The sequence below is a fragment of the Parastagonospora nodorum genome (genome assembly GCF_000146915.1).
Source record: "Parastagonospora nodorum SN15 chromosome Unknown scaffold_14, whole genome shotgun sequence".
Lineage (NCBI taxonomy): Eukaryota > Fungi > Ascomycota > Dothideomycetes > Pleosporales > Phaeosphaeriaceae > Parastagonospora > Parastagonospora nodorum.
Window position 1 is genome coordinate 627031 of NW_001884562.1, and position 23204 is coordinate 650234.

The following is a 23204-nucleotide window of genomic DNA, read 5'->3' on the forward strand; positions in this document are numbered from 1 at the left end:
CAAGGTATCCAGAGATAAGACTGAGCTACGATGAGTGCTTGTTGAACATGTACAGCATTCGTACAGTTTTCAACAACGTAGCTGTGCTGAGTAACGACATTTTCCTTTCACGCGCAAAGGCGCTTAGTCAGAGTCGCTGTCCGCAGCCTTGCTCTTGCGCTTCTCCTTCTTGGCCTTCTTTGCTGCCTTCTCTTCCTTCTTCTTGCGCTTGCGCTCGGCCTTCTCCTCGGGCGTTTCGTCGTCCTCGTCACGGTCCTTGCGCTTCTTGCTGCTCTTGCTGTCAACGTCCATGGCTGCGCCGGCCTCGGCTTCAGCCTCTGGTACGGCGGGGGCCTCGGCGGAAGAAGTGATTTGGGCAACAGGTGCGGAGCTTTCACCCTCGACCCTGTTGAAGTCCTTGTACTCTGTGTTCCACTTGGCGGGGGTCTTCTCGTTGGGGCGGCCATATTTCTGATCTTGTTAGCTATGCACCTAATAGTGAAAATATCACACTTACGTCGAGAGTGCCGGCCTCCTTCATCTTCTTCTTCTCAGTCGCAACTGGGCCCATACCCCATCTCCTGGGGTAGAGGTCGCGCTCCATAATGACACGCTTAATCCTTGCAACGACTCCGTGGTCGCACGAAGACATCTCAACAGCCGACATTTGCGCGTACGCAAGTGCAATCGCCTCGCCCTTAGTGGTCATCAGAACGATCTCCTCGTGGATCTCGATGCCCTTCTCGAATCGCAGAAGACCCGGGATCATGAGCTTGGCACCGTAGCAGATGGCGTTGACGGAGCTGTCCTTGACGACAACACGCTTGTAGCTGGTAAGGAGACTCTCGAGAGGAGAGATGACGTGGCGCAGGTAGGACTCGTCACGGTTGTTGTCGTGCAGCCATTGGGCGTCGAGAACGTCGTGGAGGGTGACCAAGTCCTTGGTCTCGTCCATGGCTCCAGACCTGACACGGCGCAGCTCCTGCATGTGTGCGCCGACACCAAGCAGAAGACCGAGATGCACGCACAGAGTACGGATGTAGGTTCCCGCCTCGCAGCTCACCCAAAACACACCGAGTTGCCTCTCGTTGTCGAACTCGTACAGCTTGCTCTCGTGGATGGTTCGGATACGGAGTTGGCGCTTGACGGCCGAAATGAGCGGTGGTCGTTGGAAAAGAGCACCAGTCAGGGTCTCGAGGGCGCGCGCAAACTGTGCCTCGCCTCCTGGGAGCTTGTCGTGCATGCGGATGACGCAGACATACTCCTTTCCAGCTCCCTGCTGGGACTTGACGAGACGGGTCGCGCGATCGATGCAGACGATGAGGCAGCCGGTGACCTTGGGGTCGAGGGTGCCGCTGTGACCAGTCTTCTCGACTCTGTGGACTTAATTAGTAAACGCGACACGTGATGCAAAACTTTTTTGTTCGTACCTCAGCATGCGCTTAACCCAGGACACGACTTCGTGAGAAGATGGGTTCGAGGGCTTGTCGAGGTTGATGACACCCGAGCTAATGTACGACTTGATGTCTCGCGACAGCGGCGCGCATCCTTGGGGAATGGGCGTGTAATGCGATGTGCGTACGAGCACTGCGGGCATGTTAGCTGGGCTGTACGGAGCTATAGAGAGAGCTTCCGCATACATTCGCTGTAATTCTTCAGCAGCAGGGGCCAGTCGCTGGTGTCAATAGCAGGCGCTGCAGCCTCGGGCTTGATGACATAGGCGTCCGGGTTAGTCTGAACGAGCGCCATTGCTGTGGTTGTTGGTGGTTAGCTACGGTGCAATTGGCGATGCTGTCGAGCTCTGAAGTTTTTCGAACTTTTGCCGGGATCAATTTTGCTACGAGCTTGGCATGCGCTAACGGCACACGGGCCCTTGCCCATTCGCTAGACCCTTTCCACTTCCAGAGCACCCACCGTGACATTTGCATTGCGCGTGTTATCACACGACATGTTCCTTCTCAACCTCAGATCCAATCCTTGTACCCTTTTCCAGAAACCCCTCAATAGGTTCCATGGGTAATCCATATCTCTCCGCACCTTTTTCTCCCCTCTAACAAATCACCCTCCAATTCTCCTATTTCTCCAGTCCTCCCACATGTGTGACAGTAAAGAAAATGAGAAAGAAAGTCCCTGTTACCTTTCAGAATCCCTTGCCCGATCCATCATTCCATCTCTCGACCTGTAGATGGCGGGTTAGATGTCTGACCAACGTGCGGGCGGCAACAAGATCCTGGTCATACCCTTTTGCTGCTGATAACATGCCGTAGCATCAAACGCGGGCCGGGATTTGGACTGTGCTGTGCATTATCTTGTTGAAAGCAAATTCGATCGATTGTTTCCAGTGATCATCGAAATGGATGCCGAACATGAAAGGATCTCTGTCGACCAAAGACCAACCCGCCAGATCTGGATCCGTCGAGCCGACCGTCGAGACAGATGCTATACCGATCCTAGGAAACTCCAACAAGTAAACCCCCTCACTTATATTCCAGAGGAAAAGCTGGCGCATGACGTGAAACTGATAGAGATAGCTTATGACAGTCCGCCAGGACCCGTACAAGTTGCATCTCACGAATGACAAGTCTACGAGGGTAGCGTTGTGTGCGAACAAGAACGAGCTGAGGTCCCTGTCACCCATGTCCCATCCGCGGAAACCTAAAGATTGGAGCTTGCCAAATTGCAAGGTCGACAGCTTGGATCACAAAAGAACGGAAGGCGAGGAACTGGACGGAGCGATGCCGTCGATACTAGCCTTGTCCAGTGCAAGAAACAGGACCTGTAGATTGGTCGCGTGGTTCAGAAAGCGGTATAGTCCATCCCCGGACTTTGCTCCAACTGTAAGGTGTCAGCCATGCTTTTTATCGAGATCTCCTGTCTGAGATAACGCACCGTTGCGGCTAGTCAACATCAAGGTGAGTGTCGTCAAATTCTTGAAACAGCCAGTATGATACCTCAAGTTGTCCATTATGCGCGGCTTGACACCATGGAAGAGCTCCGGTGTCTGGTCCCACATAAGCATGTGTTTTAGTGGCACCCTGCTAGCAATGATTGCAGGTAAGATCATGCTCGATGGATGTCTGGCCAGACTGCGCTGCCGTACACTCGCTGGGTACAGACGTTGGAACATCGGACCAATGATGACGGAGTATAGTCCCTTCAACCTCGCGAGGGCAAAGATCATGAACGTGGTTTCTGGCGCATGTTCGGTGACGTAGTGACGCAACTTCGCCATATTTTCTCCTCCGGCCTCCAGTGGCGTCGTCTTCGCAGTCGCAATTGTCTGACTGTCGGCCGCCGGGTGGAAGATGATGATCCGTAACAATGATGCGTATTTGTCTGAGAGCGACAACTCGACAAGCCTTGAAAGGCCTGTCCCATTAAATTGGACTGACGTGAGGCGGAAGCAGCGGGCAAATGCGCGTTCGGAATTGGCTCGCAGGGTCTTTGAGGATGCGCGCAGCTGACAGATGCCATTAGGGTAGATGAACTCATAAGTCAGCGTCGTGGGGTCGGCTTTCCGATGGCATGTATAGATGAGATCCTCGGAGATCTGCTGTAGGAGATCTGTCGGCAGCGCTTCGATCGCGGGAAGGCGGTTCGTCTGGGGGTTGATCGAGTCCTCTGTAAGGAGCAGCGAAGCGGTTGGATCCTTAAATTCCATATTCGCGCGACTCTTGTTGCTTCTGTGTAGTTTTGTGGAGCAAAGGAGAGAGAGATCTAGCTGGGTGGGAGAGGGGCGCTTTGTAAGGTTGCGCACAGATCATTGTTTGTATCACCTTCACCTTCATCGTGACTGCGAAAGTAAGCATGGAAACTCTTCTAAAAAAAAACGTGGAATCGAAGCCTGTCAAATTTTTAAGTGCACAAGAAAGTTGCTATGAATATGACATTCGATATAATGCTAATTGCCGAAGGTAATCGCTAAAATTGCATGACTAGCAATCCTCTCAAACGCCCGTCTGGATGGGTACCTGGCCATTCCCAATGTTCTCGCACTTTGCGCAGTCCACATCTGCTGACGTCCTGATCCCATTAACGTCATTCAGAGCGCTTCCATTCGCAGCGCCATTCACACCAACGCCGTCCACGTCCGGCCAAAACGCTTCCTCAGCATCCAGCACCGCCTGCCACACCGCATCCGTCCTCGTCTTAACCTGCCTCCACAACTGATCGTCACCCTTAACAGCCGAGCTCACCGCCTCATTCAGAATCCTCTCCAGCTGCTCCACAAACATCATAAAGTCCCTGTTCGACCAGTTCGGAATGAACTCGCGCCTCATCGCCCCACCATCCTCATCGTTCTCATACGTGCGCGGCGAGCTCTGCGCATCCTGTCGCCGCGCCCAACTCCACGCTTCGTAGTACACCTTCTCCATCGCCCAGAGCATCACGGCGCCCTCAAGCCATGGGAGGAATTCACTCCGGGAGGTGGCGGTGAAGGTGTTGAGTAGGCTTTCGTAGCGATGCAGACCTTCGTTTTTGGTTGCTTGGGTGATGTTGAGGTCAATCTTGTAGATTTCGGCGACTTCTTGGAAGAAGGCTTCTTCGCGGGTGCCGTTTTGGATCGCGGCATCCAGCCAGGCCACAAGCCGGGTTTGAAGGTCTTCCGGGTCATAGATTGTGGTTGATGGCTGGGTGCGACGGACGATGGCAAGTGTTTGTTCGCTTAGGCCTTTGTAGATTTTGAGGTACTGGAGGTCGTTGGCGAGCCACTGTGCTACTAGAGGTTTCGGAAGAGTGCCATTTGCTGCACGAGAGAGAAATGAATGGTGTGTAATGCGAAGTAATTGGTCGTGGCTGACAGACAAGAGATGTGTCGTTAGTGCCCAGGGGACGTCTGTGAGATTGATGTTGCCGTTGGCGACGAGGGTGCCGGGGTGGTGGATAGGCATTTTTGAGCAAGTCGTTCAAGTATGATTTGAGTAATTTGTACTGTCCGATGAAGGTACTCGATGATATACATCTTTTTCAGTGTGTGGGGTGCTCGCCTTACTTATATGCGTGACCTGGAAGTCAACGCCAAGGAGTGCGATGGCTATTCGGCATCAAAGTTACGTGTTGAGGCTTGTATACTCAAGACACTCGAAGAGACTGCCAAGAGCGCCGGTGGAAACTATGTAATAGGAATGACGTTGAACGAAAACTTCTATACGTGTTTATAAAGGGACCGGATGTTCTGGAACGCGGCGAGATTACTCGGCGCGATTTGGCAGAAATAGCCCAGCGGAATGCTTGGAGTGTGGCTGTACAGTTAGCTCAATAAGGAAAGCTTAAGTGCAGATCTTAGCGGAATTTCTTGGCCCATGACGACACCGCCACACAACTGTTGTAACGTTCAGTGCTAATGGCCTGACAATGATAGCTTGTCTTTGTGTGTATTCATCCTTGCAATGTTGTCCGAATAGAGGGTACTGGCGTGAGGTAGCGCGTTTCTCCGCGCCTTCTCATTTATGACTGAAGTGTCTCTGATTGGTGTAGCTCTGCATGTCTTCTCCGTGCTTTCCACAGTTCCTTCATACGCCTCACAAGCATCTCTCCCCACATACAGCGTCAAAGCAACACCGGTTCGATTCTCTTAGAAGATCAAGGTTCAGAAAAAAGCTGCTAAGTCGACAAGTGGCTTCTTACTCAGCCGCACTCATGCTTGGCACCCTAGTCACAGCTGAGGACCCCGCTGCTTCTCTGATGAGTACGATGGGTTTTCATATCACACAAATGACCATTGATAGTCTTAAATCATCCTATGATCGACGATGTCAATGTTCGCATGATTCAAGGACCAGCTACGAAGGCAGAGAAGGCCGAACAAGACCGTACAGGATCTACCGAACTTGCCGGAAGCGACGAAAATTAATCCCAACCCCTATGAAGGTCTACGACAACACAGGACCGCTTCATGTTCCTGAAGTCCCGTATGACAGCTCACAAGAAGTGCCCGATTATCCCTGGCCTCCAGCTCCAGATGGCTTCGAAAACTATGGGGATGCTGTGAAAGCTGATAAGCAGACTCGCTGCATGATACCCAGAAAGGTACGGATGAGACCACAGTGATCCCAAAGTGCACCTTCCGCCGTTAGATCATTACACGCGCCTGCAATGCACTAGCAGGCCAAAAAGAACTAGGCTTGGGACAAAAGCAAATGTGCTCAATACCCAGGCCTCACTACCACATGCCCAGACCAATCTTTGGCTCAGACGCAGGGTGCAAAGATTGTCGATTGATGCTTGAGGCAATTCAAATCTGTCCCGTCAAAGGATTCGTCCGGGCAACCCTAGACCTGCGGTTTAAGATACTCAACAATGACAACAAAGACAAAAGGCTTCACATCTTTCTCGTCTGTTGGTCTTCGGCAGATATGTGGAATTCCCCCATCGCGATGGAGGTTTTCTATGCGCCAGGCATGTTCTGCTTTTCACCGACAGCGGGTTGTCGACGACGCCATACGCTGACGAAAGTTTTAGACACATTTAGCACGACTCTCAGCAACGAACCTCGATGGTCTCAAGTAGTCCACCGACCTTTGCTACCAAGCTCTACCGCATCTGAAAACTCTTTCCTTACCATCAAGAAGTGGCTTGAAGAGTGCTTGCAGCATCATGAGCCTTGTGGAAAAGGGAACCAGGTTACCCAATAGGCTCATTGAGATAAGTGAGCATCAAGTATATCTTCGAGAGCCACAGCAGATAACTGGAGCAGATAACGCATGCTTAAGTCACAGTTGGGGTAAACATGGAGCCGCTCTTCAATTGAGGCGCGACAATATGGAGGCGTTAGTTGGCGGTATAGCAAGGGCGCGACTGCCTAAAACATTCAGAGATGCGGTGGACATCTGCTCTCAGCTCAATATAAGCTACATCTGGATCGATGAAATTTTTTAGCATCACTTTTGAACAGTCCTCCTATCGCTTCGCTAACAAATTTAAGCAGGCATCCTACAAGACGATTTAGACAACTGGAGTGAAGCTGTCAGTACCATGGCAAATATCTACACGAACGCTGTCATAACCATCGCAGCAACATGGTCTGATGATAGAAATGGAGGATGCTATTCTCAGGCTCGGGATTTGTACAAAGCACGGCGACTTAACGACTCTGGTCTCTACGCCAGCAGACTCACGGCGGATCTGATGGATGTCATCCGCTTCAACAGAGAAGCCGATGAGTGGCCGCTTTTAACACGAGGCTGGGTATTTCAAGAGAAACATTTATCGCCAAGAATTGTACTCTATACCAAGAACCAGCTGTATTGGGAGTGCGGTCTGTGCGTTCTATCACAGTGTGGCAGTTACGATTTGCGATTCGATCTTGAAGACCGATCTTACCCCGCGCAGAGCCTACTGGAGTTCAACCAATACGATGAAAGTATATCCGCAACCTGGTGCGAGTTGGTGGAGTTGTGTACTACCTTTGAATTCACCAAGGGGAGTGGTCTCCTCTCAGCTTTGGTAGGTATGTTCGAGCGCGAAATAGCACGCAGAGGATACGATGCATATGTAGGCTGCATGTGGATGGACAGTATTTTGGAGGATCTAGGGTTTTACATTTATAGTTAGGAACAGGGTGTCCGTGTCAGCAGCAGAGCACCTCCTTGGTCGTGGGCTCACTTCAGCGGTCAGGTTCGGTCCCGAAGGTGTGAAAAGCCACCGAGCTTGGAACTACTAGAATTTTCCTTTACCCGTCTTGGACGACCCAATCTTGGCCTGGGCATCGACGCGCGCATTCGCCTACGCGGTCCCATTTCTTCAGCGGCCATCTGGCACGCCAACCCCGTAGACCGTGAACATGAAGTTCTGTCTAGTGTTTTTCTAACCCTAAGAGGGGAGGCCACTGATACTATCGCGTCCAATATAGACGGCTAGGCCGACTTTTCCGGACTTGCGTTAGGAGATCCGCTCGTGGTACTTATACTTTCTCAGTTCAACGGGACCATGGCCTTTGGACTGATTTTGCGAGAAGTCACAAGCGGTAGATATCAACGAGTGGGATCTATCGACTTGCGTCAAGATTATGACGAGTTCAGTGGGGGTACTGGTATGAACGAAGAGGATTTCAGTGTTAATGTGAAGAATTCTATCGACTCGCTGCATATGGAGGGGGTAGAGGTCATATAATCGACCGACCACCTGAACGTTTGGCAGCAAGACCTGTTTCATTCGGCATTTACAAACAACAATGCACGCACGATACATCTGCTGCCAGCTATTCGAAGACACCCGTCCAAACATCCATGCAGCTCAGACCCCGAGACTCTTCTTCTTCCTTCGTCTTGGCATTCTTGACGGCGTGTAGCATGCTTTCCAACAAAACATGCACCCTTTCCTCTTCAATATTACCTCTCGCCCTTTCCAAGAACTTTCGTCCATCGTCCCGCAAAATCATGCCAACTTCCCACTTCGCATCTTCTAATTCCGGACCAGGCGCCCATGTCTCTTCTCGAACCAACGTCCAGCCCGCCTCCTCTGCTACTCTCTTGATCTGCGCTGAATGAAGCGGCGTCCTGATGTTCTGCGTACTGTCCGGAATATGGCTTTCACACGTCCCTCTCGCCAAAGCAGTCAAAACATGAGTTTGACCTTCCATTCCTGCAGCTTGCAGAGCCCATTCCGCAGTGCACAAGCGTTTCGCCTTTCCTCTTGCAGCTTCAAGCACTCGCCTCACTTCATCTATCGAGGCGAAGTACCACAAACAATGGCACAGAATCGCCGCATCATAAGCACCCTGCTCTTTTCTTTCCAACCAGGAAACAGGATTGCTTTGATGAAACGCGATTCGAGTACCAATGTCAAGAGATGAGAGCCTTGCTTGTGCCTGACCGAGAGTTTCCGGGCTGCCATAGTCCAGAGGTGCCGGGTCTATGGCATCGACTTGACCATCCAGTAAAGTAGATGCAAGGACAGCGGTCATGTCGCCTTGACCGCAACCGATCTCCAGGATCTTGCCGGTAGGAGGGATGTCGAAACTTCTGAGGATTTTCAGGCGATGTTCGGTTTGGTGTTCCAACAGGCCATATCTTTTCGCTAATGTAGCTGCATTGGAGGGAGAAACCATACTGTCGGTCATGGTCTGAACTCGATGCGACAAGGAAACAGTTGTTTGAGTTTTAAATGAGATGAGGATACAACTGTCTCTGTGAACAAGCGAATTTAAACAAAGCATGAGTCACATTTCATCCTCTGCAATCAGCATGGGAGACATAAGCGGGGAGTCATAGCGGGGTAGTGAGAATGACGTCCCTTCGGGATGTTCAGCGTGTGCCGTAGTACGCAAGTCATTAAATAGGTACTCCGAGCCCTTCTTGATCTGTGCAATGGGAGTAAGAATTACACAGTTTTGAAAAACAACATGCATTTTGACACCGGCTTTTGTTTGATAGTACATCGCAACTGCGCCGTGAGGGACGCGAATATTGCTCTTCAAAACCTATCAAGCTCAACTTTACGCACAGGTACAAGTCTTGGTCTTGTCGTGCCACAGAAGTCCATAGCCCGGAACTTGCTCCACGAATTGATCGATTGATGGAGGAGGGTTGCCTTTAGTTGAATCATCAGAGACTCTGACGCAGGTATAAAGTGCACAGATAGAATCGCGAAGAATGTTACAGCTTGCATCTGGTAAGGATAGCGGGACATCATTCAAGCTGCTGTATATGCAAGCCATCCTGCACCTTTTGTTGGATCTTGGAAAGGAAAAGCCATTTTGATACATAGTCTACTCAGGAGCGGGCGGTGTGATGTTGGATTCTGGGCTGGCTGAACTTTGGAAATTGTTGATGTTTTGCCCATAGCTTGTGCGTACGCCCTTACGAGTCTACGAACCGACGCAAGCTGCAAGAAAAAAGGGCGAGGCATATTACCCGAGGCGATGGAAGAAAAATCACCAAGGCGCTCAAGGCAGTGCAGTGATTGATGAGAACATGTCGGCTTCGATGGCTGTGGTAGTGAGAATGGGCACAGTCCAGTCAGGAGCTTACGCGTTGGCACCCGTAATTTCGAGACATTTCGGTAATGGTGTTGAGGTCCAAGGCTTGGTATTCAGCCATGGTGAGTGTCTCGCGAAATTGCAATGACTTCTCGCTGTGGTGTTGAGGTGTTCTTCGTCGCGCGTCACTGCCCAGGTGTCGCATGACTTAACTTATCAGCCGTTTTAACGTAGTGGCTTGGCGGACCTACTGCCCATGATGCGCATGAGAGGATGCCTTCAATATCCCACACGTCACGTGGATGTGGCTCTTCTCCATGAACCAGCCTACGAAATATCATGGTGAATACGACGATGGCTTTATTGATCGGACTGTCGTTTTGGCTTCTGCTCATGGCAGCCGCTGCGGCGGCGGAACCACCATTCTTGACCCAGGGCAAGCTCCGATGGATCATGTATTTGACCGGGTGCGTGTTATATATAACTTCCTGCTATGTTTTGACTGAGTATTTACAGGCAGCATAATGTTGTTCCAGAGTACCCGATGGAAACTATGTTGAGAGGCGTAACACATGTTACTCTTGCGTTTATGCGTTCAGACATCTTCAACGATGCCAATCGTACTGAATGGCCACTTTTTACAACAGTCGACGAAGTACGACCAAAGTTTAATAACGGCACAAGGGTCCAGGTGGCCATCGGCGGATGGGGAGACACCGCCGGCTTCGAAAAAGGGGCGAAAACAGAAAAGAGCAGGAAGCTATTCGCTAGCAACGTCAAAGCCATGCTAGAGGCGACTGGAGCTGATGGCATCGATATGGATTGGGAGTATCCAGGCGGCAACGGCGAAGACTATAAGGTCAATCCCAACTCCAGCAAAGTCTGGGAGATAACAGCATTTCCTGAACTTCTCGCTGCCGTCAGAGCTGCTGTAGGGCCTCTAATGACAATCTCAGCTGCAGTCCCAGGCCTAGAGCGAGACATGCTGGCATTCACTCCGGCCACTATTCCGAGAATCATGGAGTCTATCGACTTTCTGAACGTCATGACGTACGATATGATGAACCGTCGTGATAACGTCACAAAGCACCATGCTGGCACACAACAGTCGCTCGCAGCGATCAAGGCATATCGCAAGCGTGGTGTGCCTGCAGATCGTCTGAATGTAGGAACGGCATTTTACGTGAAGTGGTTCAAAACTGCAAACGGAAAGGATTGCTCTGCACAAGCCACGGGATGCCCTACTGAGCTGATGGAAGATCCAAAAACCGGAGCTGATCTTGGAAAAGCTGGAGCTTTCTCATGGCACGATCAAGTACCGTCTGAACTGTCAAATTCGTTTGATAAGGCCCTGAAACATGGCGTATGTGACAGAGAAAGTGGAGGCTGTACATATTGGGATGCAGACGAGCGGCTGTTCTGGTCCTGGGAATCCAAAGATACCATTTACAGGAAGCTGCGCGTCGTCATCGGCGAGATGAAGTTAGAGGGTGCATTTGCATGGGGACTCGGTGAAGATGCACCGGAATTTGAACATCTGAGTGGAGCGAATCACGGGATAAGTGATGAAGAGATATCAAGGTCTTCCAAAATTGATGCCATGAGGAACGCCGCCAGGTGGAGGAACGAGTTATAGAAAAAATATAATCAATCAATCTCCTAAAAGCATCGAAGGTGCGTATGATGTGGGCACGTGACCCGCGCGCCTCAACGCGTCACATCGGTCTTTAGATCGGCTAAAGACCGGGTCCTGACGATCGGAGAACAGGTGCGCGGCATTGGCACGCTTGTAACCACGCGCTCGCCATGTGTTTTGGTGGGCGCTTTGGTGTTGTCCGGAATTCTGACGGATGATACCAGATACAACTTAGAGCATGCACAGCGTTAGGGACTTCTTGTCATGGTCGGGACTTCCTTCCCCGAGATTGGTGTTGCTTGTCCCGCGCACAATTGATGACGGATGACATATGCGCGGAGCTCAGACCAGCCGTTAGGGCATTAGTCACCCTGCATCTTCCCATTCGATCGTGCATCCTAGATCTGTAATTCCCTACCTTTGCCGCTCGACTTTTGCTTGCCTTTTCTCTGCTATCGTAGAGCCTGGCACATAACTCGACCATCCAATCGATGCAGCAGGGACAGCAGATTCCGTTTCTGCCACCCTCTTCGGCAACCGGCGCGTACGGCTACCTCACGGCCTCAAAGGACAATCGTCAGCCATTATGCGGCAATAGTGAAGGCTGGGGCCCAATCAGCCCAATTCGCTATGACTTCACGCCTTGCTTTCTGGATGTCTGGATCGCAACGGTCTCGGCTTTTGGAATTGTTGGAGGTGCCGGCGCGTTGTGGTATCTGTACAGGAAGTGCTCGCCGCAGCCGGTGAAGCGCAACTGGCACTTCTACGCGAAATTGGTACGATACGCAACTTGACTCTGGAACCCAGCCCAGTCAGCAGTCGCTAATCAACACGTCGCATAGGTTACCCTTGGAGCACTCATCGCCACGACCGCAGTACAGGCCGCGCTACAAATCGAGTACTACAAAGATGTTTGGGCTGGCGACTTCCGCTTCTGGACTACGATACTTACGCTCGTCTCCCTCGGATTCATCTTCTTCATCCAATACGTTGAACATTGGAGGTCGCGCAATGCCAACGGTGTAGTGCTCTTCTACTGGCTCTTCCTCCTCATCGCATACGCTGTCAAGCTCCGTTCGCTCATTGCCCAGAACATTCATCGGGAGCATGTTGCGTACTTCTCCGTCTTTTGCGTCAGTGTTGGACTGGCTATATTGGAGTTTGCCCTGGAGTGGCTGATACAGAAGCGCTTGAGCGACTATGACGCGCTAGGGGACGAGGACGAATGTGCGTATGAGTACGCTGACGTCTTTTCCGTCTTGACCTTTGGTTGGATGACACCAATGATGAAGCGCGGCTACAAGACGTTTCTCACCCAGGATGACCTCTGGAACCTCCGCACACGAGACACCACAAGGCACACCTCCCAGAGATTCGAGGATGCATGGGCATACGAGATGGAAAAGAAGAACCCTTCTTTGTGGTTGGCCATGTTCCGATCTTTTGGAGGGCCATACTTCAGAGGTGCTGCTATCAAAACCGTCAGCGACGTACTGAATTTCGCACAGCCGCAGCTGTTGAGGCTCCTGATCAGCTTTGTTGCCTCGTATCAGACAGATAAGCCTCAGCCTGTGGTCCGAGGTGCAGCGATTGCACTCGGCATGTTTTTCGTCTCTATCTCACAGACTGCTTGTCTACACCAATACTTCCAGCGGTCTTTCGAGACTGGCATGCGTATCAAATCGTCCTTAACTGCCGCCATCTACTCCAAGTCAACTCGCTTGTCGAATGAGGGCCGGGCTTCGAAGTCAACAGGTGACATTGTCAACTACATGGCTGTCGACACGCAGCGGCTACAAGACCTTGCCCAGTATGGCCAACAATTGTGGTCTGCTCCTTTCCAGATTGTTCTTTGCATGTTGTCGCTGTACCAGCTACTTGGCTACAGTTGCTTTGCAGGTGTAGCGGCCATGTTTGTCATGATTCCTGTCAACGGTGTTATTGCGCGATGGATGAAGACTCTGCAGAAAGAGCAGATGAAGAACAAAGACTCGCGTACAAAGCTCATCTCTGAGATCCTCAACAATATGAAGTCTATCAAGCTTTATGCCTGGACGACGGCTTTCGCAAGCCGCCTGAACCATATCCGTAACGACCAGGAACTCAAGACACTCCGCAAAATTGGTGCTACCCAGGCAATCTCCACCTTCACTTGGTCGACGACGCCGTTCCTTGTGTCATGCTCCACCTTTGGCGTCTTTGTTCTAACGCAGCACCGTGCGTTGACAACCGACATCGTTTTTCCGGCGCTCACCTTGTTCAATCTGCTCACCTTCCCTCTCGCTATCCTTCCCATGGTCATTACCGCGATCGTCGAGGCTAGTGTTGCGGTCGGTCGTATTACGGGTTATCTCACCGCCGATGAGCTCCAAGAAAATGCCGTGATATGCGAAGAGGCTGTTCAAGAGACTGGAGAGGAATCGGTCCGAATCCGCGATGCCAGCTTCACGTGGGACAAGGCCAGCGAACGTCCGACGCTAGAAAACATTAACTTCTCCGCGCACAAAGGAGAATTGGCATGCATCGTTGGTCGTGTAGGCTCTGGAAAGTCTTCCCTTCTACAAGCAGTCTTGGGTGATCTTTGGAAGGTGAACGGCGAGGTTGTCCTTCGCGGGAAGACTGCCTACGTTCCTCAATCGGCGTGGGTGATGAATGCTTCCGTAAGGGAGAACATCGTCTTCGGTCACCGCTGGGATCCACAATTCTACAACAAGACCGTCCAGGCTTGCGCACTGCGCGATGACTTTGCGCAATTGCCGGATGGTGACCAGACCGAGGTCGGCGAACGTGGTATTTCCCTGTCAGGTGGCCAAAAAGCCCGACTCACGCTGGCTCGAGCCGTATACGCGCGCGCTGATGTGTATCTACTTGATGATTGCTTGTCTGCCGTCGATCAGCATGTTGGACGGCATCTGATCGATAATGTTCTTGGCTCCAAGGGCCTCTTGGCCGGCAAGACCCGCATTTTGGCTACCAACTCTATACCCGTTTTGATGGAGGCAGACATGATCTTACTTCTTCGCGAAAACAAGATCCTTGAAAGGGGCAACTATGATCAGCTCATGGCAATGAAGGGTGAGATTGCCCAACTAATCAAGACGTCACAGAATGAGGATCAGAGCGAAGGCGACAGCAACCGTGCTACCGAGAGTATCATAAGCGACCAGGACTCCACGGTTTACGGCGGTAGTCCTGTTGACGATGAGGAAGACCAGGCCGAGGCCGAAGCCGCTCAGGAGAGTGCGGCTCATCTGGCACCGCTCAAACCGGGAGGCGGTACGGCCCGTAAGCACAGCTTCAACACCCTCCGTCGGGCCAGCACTGCCAGTTTCAAGGGTCCGCGCGGAAAACTCTCGGATGAAGAAGGGGGCGGACTGAAAAGCAAGCAATCCAAGGAGTTTTCTGAGCAGGGCAAGGTCAAGTGGTCGGTATATGGCGAATACGCAAAGACAAGCAACATCTATGCTGTCGTAATCTATCTGCTTCTGCTGATGGGAGCTCAGACCAGCTCTATAGGTACGTTGTTATTGGCTGACTGCAATTCGATATGTGAACTAACGCTGTACAGGCGCAAGTGTGTGGCTTAAAAAGTGGTCAGAAGTCAATCAGCGGTATGGCGGCAACCCTCAGGTTGGCAAATATATCGGCATTTACTTTGCTTTCGGTGTCGGTTCTGCCGCCCTCGTCGTGGTACAAACGCTCATCCTCTGGATATTCTGTTCGATCGAAGTACGTCCTCGCATGACTCGGATCATGCCCGCATGCAAACCCTGCAATTGCTGACTGGATGATAGGCAAGCCGAAAACTACACGAGCGGATGGCGTTCGCGATCTTCCGTTCTCCAATGAGCTTCTTTGAAACAACCCCTGCTGGACGCATCCTCAATCGGTTCTCAAGGTACGTTCGAGCTTGTGACCCTTATAGGCTGTCAATTTCAGCGGTCCGACCCAGGTCTACCGATGATGTCCCGTGACTGGCCATGCTGTCATTATCTTTTGAGTGATCGATTCCTCTGACTAACTCCGCCAGTGACATTTACCGAGTAGATGAAGTATTAGCGTAAGATCCACTATGGCCCCTTGCAGCGATTGATGACTGACGTATGCAGCCGCACTTTCAACATGCTCTTCGTCAATTCGGCTCGAGGTATGCTGCTCTCCTATCGATGGCAACGTTACACAACTGACTGACGCAGCTGGGTTCACCCTTGTCGTAATTTCTGCGTCGACACCCATCTTTATTGCACTAATTTTGCCGCTCGGCGCACTCTACCTTTACATCCAGCGCTACTACCTGCGGACATCGCGCGAGCTGAAGCGCCTCGATAGCGTCAGCCGCAGCCCGATTTATGCGCACTTCCAGGAGTCACTCAGTGGTATGAGCACGATTCGCGCGTATCGCCAACAGAAACGTTTTGAACTCGAAAACGAATGGCGAGTCGACGCTAATCTGAGAGCCTACTACCCTTCGATCAGCGCGAATCGCTGGCTCGCGGTTCGTTTAGAATTCATTGGCTCAGTCATCATCCTGGCTGCTGCAGGATTCTCCATCATCTCCGTAGCTAGCCACAGCGGCCTGTCGGCCGGCATGGTCGGTCTGGCCATGTCGTATGCGCTCCAGATCACCCAAAGTCTCAACTGGATTGTCCGACAGACCGTTGAAGTGGAGACCAATATTGTTTCCGTAGAGCGTGTTTTGGAATATGCGGCTCTTCCGAGTGAAGCACCTGAGATTATTTCCAAGAATAGGCCACCGATCAGTTGGCCGTCTCAAGGCGCGGTTGCGTTCAATAACTATAGCACTCGTTATAGGCCGGGTCTCGACTTGGTGTTGAAGAACATCAATCTCGAGATCAAGCCCAACGAAAAGATTGGTGTTGTAGGACGCACAGGCGCAGGCAAGAGCTCCCTAACTTTAGCGCTCTTCCGCATTATCGAGCCTGCAGAAGGATTTGTGAGCATCGATAACCTGAATACTAGCACCATCGGTCTGCTGGATCTCCGCCGACGATTAGCGATTATTCCGCAAGATGCGGCACTGTTTGAAGGAACGGTGCGGGACAATCTTGACCCAGGTCATGTGCACGACGATACAGAATTATGGAGCGTACTGGGTATGTTGCCGATCTACAATTGTTACACAGCCACTGATTTGTCCGCAGAACACGCACGTCTGAAGGATCATGTTGCTAGCATGCCCGGCAAGCTGGATGCCCACATCAATGAGGGCGGCTCCAACCTCAGCTCTGGTCAACGACAATTGGTCTCGCTGGCACGCGCTCTCCTTGCGCCATCAAACATCCTCGTCCTCGACGAGGCTACAGCCGCTGTTGATGTGGAGACTGATGCAATGCTGCAAACCACGTTGCGCAGCAGCATGTTCAAGAACAGGACAATCATAACGATTGCGCACAGGATCAACACCATTTTGGACTCTGACCGCATTATCGTCCTAGACAAGGGTAGAGTGGCCGAATTCGAGAGCCCCGCCGAGTTGGTCCGACGAAAAGGGTTATTTTACGAGCTAGTGCGGGAGGCCGGATTACTGAATTCGCTCGACCTCAAGGACTTGAACACACAGCCGCAGTAGCCATTATAGACATGTCTCGGGCAAAATGATGAAAAGGAATTAGTGTGTGCGCACATGGCAATTCTTGTGCGTCAACCGCGGCACATGTTTTTAGCGTGTTGGTATGCGGAGGCCCAGAATTAGACTAAGGTGGTTGACGAAGACTGACGTCGGTCACCTCGAATGAGGCTGGCCTGACTTGAGCTGGGCGGGGAGTTAGCATAGGTTGTTGGTGGTGGGAAAAAGCAAACAAAATTGACTAAGGGAGTCCTCATCGGTCAGCCTCATGCCCACTGACCCACCTCATACGGATGGAGTAGAACTAGATGCAGACGTGTAATGGATCTCAGGAACTTCGAAAAGCAAGCAATCTGCCGGCGGGTTTCTGTATGTGGGGTAGTCAGGATGTGTTTCACCTTCCCGATTCTTTGTGTCCTGCGTTGGTTGCCCTGTCGTGGAAAGGATTCTAGCCAGGTTCACGTTAGATCTCCCGTCCGTTCACACTGCCCGTGTACTCCATGTGGTGTACGAGAAGGAACGGCTCATAATTGCTGCATGAATCGTAACTGCATGGCCCCTGTGCAATCCCTTCCCCTATACCCTGCTCACATGCATGGTACTACAAGGGTCAGAAGCGAGACGTTTACGTGTTGCTCGCAAGTGCGTTCCAGAAAAAAATTCCGTTCCCCTGTGTTCCCGGACTCCTAGTGGGCAGTTCGCTGGCGGTGTAGGCCTCAGCGACGAAGGATGGGTAGCTCGGTGTAGGTAGCCGCGAGGCCACTTTACGTCTACATTGGCCAAGCACGGCCGTGTCAAGTAGCATCCCGATGGGACTGCAGTGCAATGAAGGAGCGTCGATGACTTACTCGATTCCGTATCGCAGACGCACCAATCCGCTGCATGCGGACTCAAGTGTATTTGAATGCATGCATGTTAGCGAACGACGACTCCACGGTGCGCTACACCAATTGTCGAGGTGCAGCTCTCGGTGTGCTTGACGTACGAGCGGGCGGGACTATCGCCATCGAAATCGCACATCGTGAATCGTGAATCGCGAGTGATCTCGACCAGCTACCTGGTTGATGGACGGCGCGATCACGGGAGGAACGGTGCGATCCATCATGGTGAAATAGAGTTTGCCATGCGAGGGCGCTGGTGTGTTAATGTTTCCGCGCTTAGGGCGGAGGGAGAAAGTTCGGTAGGTTGCCTGGCAGTTGCAGTAGTGTGACGGCATTGAGTGGTCATGATGGAACGGCTTCAGTGCGTGAAACTGGTTCACTTGCCGCTGTTGAGGGCTTGCTGAGCCGCGAGTGGTCGGGGATGCACTCCCTGCCGCTATCCTGATGTGCTGGACCTTGTCAGTCCTGCTTCGGCCGTCCAGAAAGAGATCGGAGTGCAGCAAGCAGGCTTGCTCGCGTATGGAGTTGCACAAGGACCTCCCAGCAGCTCACGAGGAGTGGCTCATGGTTGGGTGCATTGACTGTTTCTTCCGTGCGACATCGCTTCGACTCTCGGCACAGGATTTGTGGAGTGTGTTTCTCCGTGGCGCGGGGTGCTTTGAATTGCCAATGGAGCTGATGAGCGCGAGAGCGTATCTACCGAGCACCAAGAAATCCATGTCGGCTGTTTTGCGGTACATGACCTTGCGAGATCTCTCCGAGTTATGCGAAGATCAAGCTCAGTAGTTCCTTTGGTGGGTCGATCGGATTTCGATCTATCCGAGCGAGGCTATTTGTGCGAGGCTATTGCGAGGCTGATCCGTGTACAAGAGAGCGCTGAATGCGCCGCGCGCCATGTGTCAATAAAGTGCAGTAGTCTGTATACAGTGTGGGTTCCTTGGTGCGGAGAAGTTTCCGACCCCATGTCCCTGCCTCCCGCGGTGGTCATTTTGTCATTTTCATCTTCAGTAATCAAGAGCACAGCAAGGACCCGTTTGGGAGGTAGTGTATCCACCGGGGAAGCCGGGAGCTCCAGGTCGACATGGCCCTAGGCCCTGATCCTAGTTCTCAAGACGGGTCGAGCTCAACGGCTGTCAATCACTGTCCATGGTGAAGTGCGTGACAGGATGGGCCTGTCGTTTTTGTATAACACGTTCGATGAACCCTGGTATCAGGGGTTCGTGCTCGACCGAAGTTTGCGATTCTGATCTAGGAGCGAGCGAGGGGTCTCTTTAAAAAGGTTCAGGCCCTGTCAATAGCATCAGCATTTATCGTTCTCGTCATCCCGCACATCTCGAATTTTGTTTCGTGCTATTGAACCCTGTTCAGAACATTCGAATCCTTGTGGAATTCGCAGTCTCTGCCGTTTTCTGTGCCACCCAGCCCGTTTCCGCGCCGCCACCCATTAGTTGCCTGTGAGGCATCTTTCAGTCTCAACAGTGCTGGTCTCGTGATTTGTATCGAATCTGCTTCTCAAGCTCGACCATCCAACTCTTAGCCTGTCCATTCGCCGAAAAGCCCGCCAGCCTGCACACCGTCAGTGACAGCGATTACGAATAAGACTGCTTCTTCAGGTAAGCCCTCCCAAGAATCTCAGGCACAAACTGGTATACAGTCGTGACATCCAGAGCATCACTAAGAACTTTGAAAAGACTGACAGTAGGTAGAACGACGTGTTGATGACTTGTGCTGTTTAGAACTTCATTCTCTGCGACTCGTCTCGCACGTGCCTTTTCCTAGATCGCGACGATTCTATGGCGAGGTGCTCGACTCAAAAGGCAGGCCCACCGCCTCAGAAGAGCCGGCGGAAAATGAAACAACCTACGAATGAAGAACAGCAACATTATGTCAAGCGCACCGAAGATGCTGCAGTATTGGAATCCTTCAAAGATGCGGAGGCAATGACGGAGCCGAGTCTCAAATCCAGACTCGTCGCTCGTTTCGGAGGGCACGAAGAAGAAAGCAATGTGAGTCTCAGATTCCGTGCTCCTGTGTCGTCGAACTAGGCTGTGGCGCGGTCCCTCGCCTGTCATTATTCGTGCCGCGTCCTAACTTAGCGGCCGTCCAACGTCCCCTACCGAAACCGAAGTTTCGGGATTGGACCGCCGTGCCTGTCCATGTCGGCAACGACGATAATACTGAACATATAGTCCTAACGCACTCTCAGGCTAGGCCGACACTTGCGGCGGAGACTAGGAAATCTCTCGACGAAGAAGACAATGTCGCTATTCCAACCCCTATCGATGCGACAATCCCCTGGAAGATTGTGGCTCCCGACGGCCGCGTGCGAAACATACGTCAACCCATTCACGGCTTCGAGCACCTATTTGACGGGCCAGATGACTTCCAGGAAGTTCCCAACTCCGGCCGTTCGTGTAATGCGCCCAGCTTCGCCTATCAGCCACAGCTTTCGCAAGCACCGGGTCAGACGCCCATGTTGTACACCTCGGAATGCCATCTGAATAGTGCCGCAGGAACGCCACAGCACATGTTCGCCTACAATAACCATCAGCAACCACGTAGCAAGCACCTACATGAGATCAAGGTACCCTCAAAGAGGAAGACCGTACTGAAGCGCAATGTGCTGAAGAGGACCCGCTCTGTCGCCCAGGAACTTGCCCAGCATCCGAGCCCACATGAGGCTACCGACGACGACCAGGCCAACACCAAGAGCGGCGGAGATGAACTTGACAATGAAGTCGCCGTAGTCACCGAGGCATCGAAAACTTTTCATATCGGCGATATCGAAGCACTCCAAGTCTTTTTCCGCCAGCGCATCGATGAGCTTACCATGAAGCCCGTACGTGGCATGGTCACCTCTTGGGTCAAGCAGTTGGAACCCAAACGCAAGGGCGGTTACGGCCCATATCACAAGATGCTTCCATCCGAAGCACCAGAGGATGCTACTCCACCTTGGTGGCCACACAATGTGCCGTACATCGAGCCCGCGCACCTCGACAAAGATGGTAAGCTATGCCCTGTGCTCCTCGTCGGCTATTGCTAATGCTTCTATCGTAGGTCTCCTGAGCTTAGCCGTGGAAATCATGATGCAGCACCGGGATGTTCCCATCGACGAATGGAAACGTCAACAATCATGGTCCCACAAGCTCCGACAGGTAGCACAGTTCGAGATCGAGATGACGCCCCAAGAACAATACTCATCGTCTCGAAACCCTGCCTTCAGCAAACTGATGAAAGAGCGAGCCCAGAACGGTATCATACCGAGCCTCTTCGACGTATCTCAATCTTACGAGGATCACGTCAACCAGTATAGCCTGTGGTCATACAAGAACATCAAAGACTTCCCCAAAGGCAAGGCCGTCACGTGGCAACTTGTGCCTCGGCCACCGAAGCAGATATCCCACAAGAGACCTCGTTCCGCGCCACGACCCAGGGTCAAACGAGAGGAGATGATCATCGAGGCTCTAGTCGAGAGTTCGGGTGACGAGACCGAGCCAGACGACACAATGTACCGACTTGCTGCTCAAATCATACGCAAGAAAGAGGCAAAAGAGGCCCAGCGCAAAGCCAGAGCGGCAGCCGGATTTTCGACACCTACCACACGAGCGCCATCTGTCCAACGTGCCTCCCGAGAGCAGACGGTCGAAGCCCCATCACCCCCAGTGGCCAGTCAAAGATCTGCTCCAGTGACACCTCAAGCTGAACCCCAGCATAGGCAAGACCCCATCATGGACGGTGGCAAGCCTGTCGTAAGTGCGTCATTTGATCAGTCGATGGACCATCTACGTCTTCAGGATGAGGCCAACAGAGGAAAGTTCCTTCAATGTCAGCATCGAGCCCAATCCACTCATCTTTCGGGGCAATCTTTCGATGAGAGTCTGCAAAATGGCGGTTCTGCCTCTTCTCGGTTAGAACAAAAAGATGCTGAAGAAGCCAATCTTGACACGCTCAGTGGCCAGGACCAGGAGGTTCGTCGAGACATGCAAGCCCTGGATGAGCTCACACATCACAACGCAACACCATCTCCCTACCTCGACACCGCAAGCAAGATTGATGAAGACGATGCCAAAGAAGATTTCAGTTCGGGGCCGACGAGCGAAGACCAGCAAACACATGGCGACATGCCGATCCTCGACGAGCGGATGAACTACCAGGAGGGTCAGCCTGTCTTCGTCAACACTTACCAATCGCCACAAGGCAGCGGCCCTTACGCTGGCCAGGAGGGATCGCCATTTACACAGTTCACTAACAACAACTTCATCGATCCTACACACATGCCGATGTTCAGTGCCTTTCACATGCAGATGGCGCAACCTTACGACCACAACATGACATCACTCAACATGCACATGGTCTACCCATACAGTTCGGACAGTGCCTACAACCCAATGGGCGTTACTGCGTCACCAGCAGCGGTCAACTCCTTCGGTGGCCTTCCTTATGAGTTTTCAGGATCACAACATTAACGTTGAGAAGACCAAGCGTGCAACATGCCACGACTACGTGCAGCCATGAATTTTTTCAGCAAGCACATAGTTTCAAAGGCAGTGTCATGCTACAGGATCATTGCAGCACTACGTGGAACAAACAGCACGTGGATGCAACGACGCGCGCTCTTTTTCGGTAAATACATTTTGACAGCGTCTGCGGGCCATTTTGGGCCATTTCTTCACGATTGACGACTGATATAACGATTTTCCTTTAGCATTCTGGCATATTCGGTTTTCTATTCTTTTATCCCGGCACCGTTCGAGACCCATATGTCGTGCGGATTTGCTTCGGCATATGGCCGGGAGGTATCTGGTCGCGTGTCTTGTCTTGGAAATGCATTTTAGCAGGCCATGGACGCAATATACCCCATGACGTTACGCCAGTCACGAATGTAGTTGCAACGACAATGGGTGGGACAAGCAGCTGCCCCTAATGGTGGATGTAATGCGGGCCTGAGGACTCCTCTTTTTTTCGGTACTCGGGGTGGGTGCTAGTCATTGTACAAAACTGGTGATGGAAGGCTCGCGGGCGAGACGGGTGGTGTAAAGTTTAAACACGGGCAAGGAGCTTCATTCAGCGCGAAGTGGTGTCGCATAGATAGTCGGCGATACTGTCGCGTGGCCACCACACCAAAAAGATTTCGGTTTGTCAGGATAAACAATCAAATTTGCATCCGCAATGCAATGCGTCGCCGTGCTCCTGACGTGAATG

The 23204-nt window shown here is 52.0% G+C and overlaps 12 protein-coding genes across 12 annotated transcripts; 6 read left to right on the forward strand and 6 right to left on the reverse strand.

The window, feature by feature from the left end:
- Nucleotides 1–123: 123 nt before the first annotated feature.
- Nucleotides 124–1728, reverse strand: SNOG_09268 (hypothetical protein; the record flags this gene model as incomplete). Its single annotated transcript, XM_001799515.1, is given in 4 exon segments — nt 124–450; nt 470–1355; nt 1410–1581; nt 1620–1728. The coding sequence occupies 4 exon segments, from the start codon at nt 1726–1728 to the stop codon at nt 124–126; spliced, it is 1494 nt and encodes a 497-aa protein (XP_001799567.1).
- Nucleotides 1729–3039: 1311 nt separating this feature from the next.
- SNOG_09270 (hypothetical protein) lies at nt 3040–4871 on the reverse strand (the record flags this gene model as incomplete). Its single annotated transcript, XM_001799516.1, has 5 exons — nt 3040–3065; nt 3097–3662; nt 3737–3772; nt 3976–4691; nt 4782–4871. 5 exons carry the CDS (start codon nt 4869–4871, stop codon nt 3040–3042), a joined length of 1434 nt encoding a protein of 477 aa, XP_001799568.1.
- Nucleotides 4872–5619: 748 nt separating this feature from the next.
- Nucleotides 5620–5833, forward strand: SNOG_09271 (hypothetical protein; the record flags this gene model as incomplete). Its single annotated transcript, XM_001799517.1, has 2 exons — nt 5620–5668; nt 5709–5833. 2 exons carry the CDS (start codon nt 5620–5622, stop codon nt 5831–5833), a joined length of 174 nt encoding a protein of 57 aa, XP_001799569.1.
- An 11-nt stretch (nt 5834–5844) lies between these two features.
- On the forward strand, nt 5845–6102 carry SNOG_09272 (hypothetical protein; the record flags this gene model as incomplete). The annotated part of the gene is made up of 2 exons (XM_001799518.1): nt 5845–6009; nt 6088–6102. The coding sequence occupies 2 exons, from the start codon at nt 5845–5847 to the stop codon at nt 6100–6102; spliced, it is 180 nt and encodes a 59-aa protein (XP_001799570.1).
- Nucleotides 6103–6954: 852 nt separating this feature from the next.
- On the forward strand, nt 6955–7753 carry SNOG_09273 (hypothetical protein; the record flags this gene model as incomplete). Its single annotated transcript, XM_001799519.1, has 2 exons — nt 6955–7425; nt 7643–7753. The coding sequence occupies 2 exons, from the start codon at nt 6955–6957 to the stop codon at nt 7751–7753; spliced, it is 582 nt and encodes a 193-aa protein (XP_001799571.1).
- Nucleotides 7754–8179: 426 nt separating this feature from the next.
- On the reverse strand, nt 8180–9040 carry SNOG_09274 (hypothetical protein; the record flags this gene model as incomplete). Its single annotated transcript, XM_001799520.1, has 1 exon — nt 8180–9040. The coding sequence occupies one exon, from the start codon at nt 9038–9040 to the stop codon at nt 8180–8182; it is 861 nt and encodes a 286-aa protein (XP_001799572.1).
- A 99-nt stretch (nt 9041–9139) lies between these two features.
- On the reverse strand, nt 9140–9609 carry SNOG_09275 (hypothetical protein; the record flags this gene model as incomplete). The annotated part of the gene is made up of 2 exons (XM_001799521.1): nt 9140–9280; nt 9424–9609. 2 exons carry the CDS (start codon nt 9607–9609, stop codon nt 9140–9142), a joined length of 327 nt encoding a protein of 108 aa, XP_001799573.1.
- Nucleotides 9610–9688: 79 nt separating this feature from the next.
- SNOG_09276 (hypothetical protein) lies at nt 9689–10019 on the reverse strand (the record flags this gene model as incomplete). The annotated part of the gene is made up of 2 exons (XM_001799522.1): nt 9689–9787; nt 9951–10019. 2 exons carry the CDS (start codon nt 10017–10019, stop codon nt 9689–9691), a joined length of 168 nt encoding a protein of 55 aa, XP_001799574.1.
- Nucleotides 10020–10252: 233 nt separating this feature from the next.
- On the forward strand, nt 10253–11534 carry SNOG_09277 (hypothetical protein; the record flags this gene model as incomplete). Its single annotated transcript, XM_001799523.1, has 2 exons — nt 10253–10365; nt 10583–11534. 2 exons carry the CDS (start codon nt 10253–10255, stop codon nt 11532–11534), a joined length of 1065 nt encoding a protein of 354 aa, XP_001799575.1.
- Nucleotides 11535–12025: 491 nt separating this feature from the next.
- SNOG_09278 (hypothetical protein) lies at nt 12026–17469 on the forward strand (the record flags this gene model as incomplete). Its single annotated transcript, XM_001799524.1, has 6 exons — nt 12026–12310; nt 12377–15050; nt 15103–15263; nt 15594–15681; nt 15731–16648; nt 16697–17469. The coding sequence occupies 6 exons, from the start codon at nt 12026–12028 to the stop codon at nt 17122–17124; spliced, it is 4554 nt and encodes a 1517-aa protein (XP_001799576.1). The 3' UTR covers nt 17125–17469.
- A 277-nt stretch (nt 17470–17746) lies between these two features.
- On the reverse strand, nt 17747–18141 carry SNOG_09279 (hypothetical protein; the record flags this gene model as incomplete). Its single annotated transcript, XM_001799525.1, has 3 exons — nt 17747–17891; nt 17970–17999; nt 18107–18141. 3 exons carry the CDS (start codon nt 18139–18141, stop codon nt 17747–17749), a joined length of 210 nt encoding a protein of 69 aa, XP_001799577.1.
- A 1711-nt stretch (nt 18142–19852) lies between these two features.
- SNOG_09280 (hypothetical protein) lies at nt 19853–22468 on the forward strand (the record flags this gene model as incomplete). The annotated part of the gene is made up of 3 exons (XM_001799526.1): nt 19853–20008; nt 20209–21007; nt 21060–22468. 3 exons carry the CDS (start codon nt 19853–19855, stop codon nt 22466–22468), a joined length of 2364 nt encoding a protein of 787 aa, XP_001799578.1.
- Nucleotides 22469–23204: the final 736 nt, after the last annotated feature.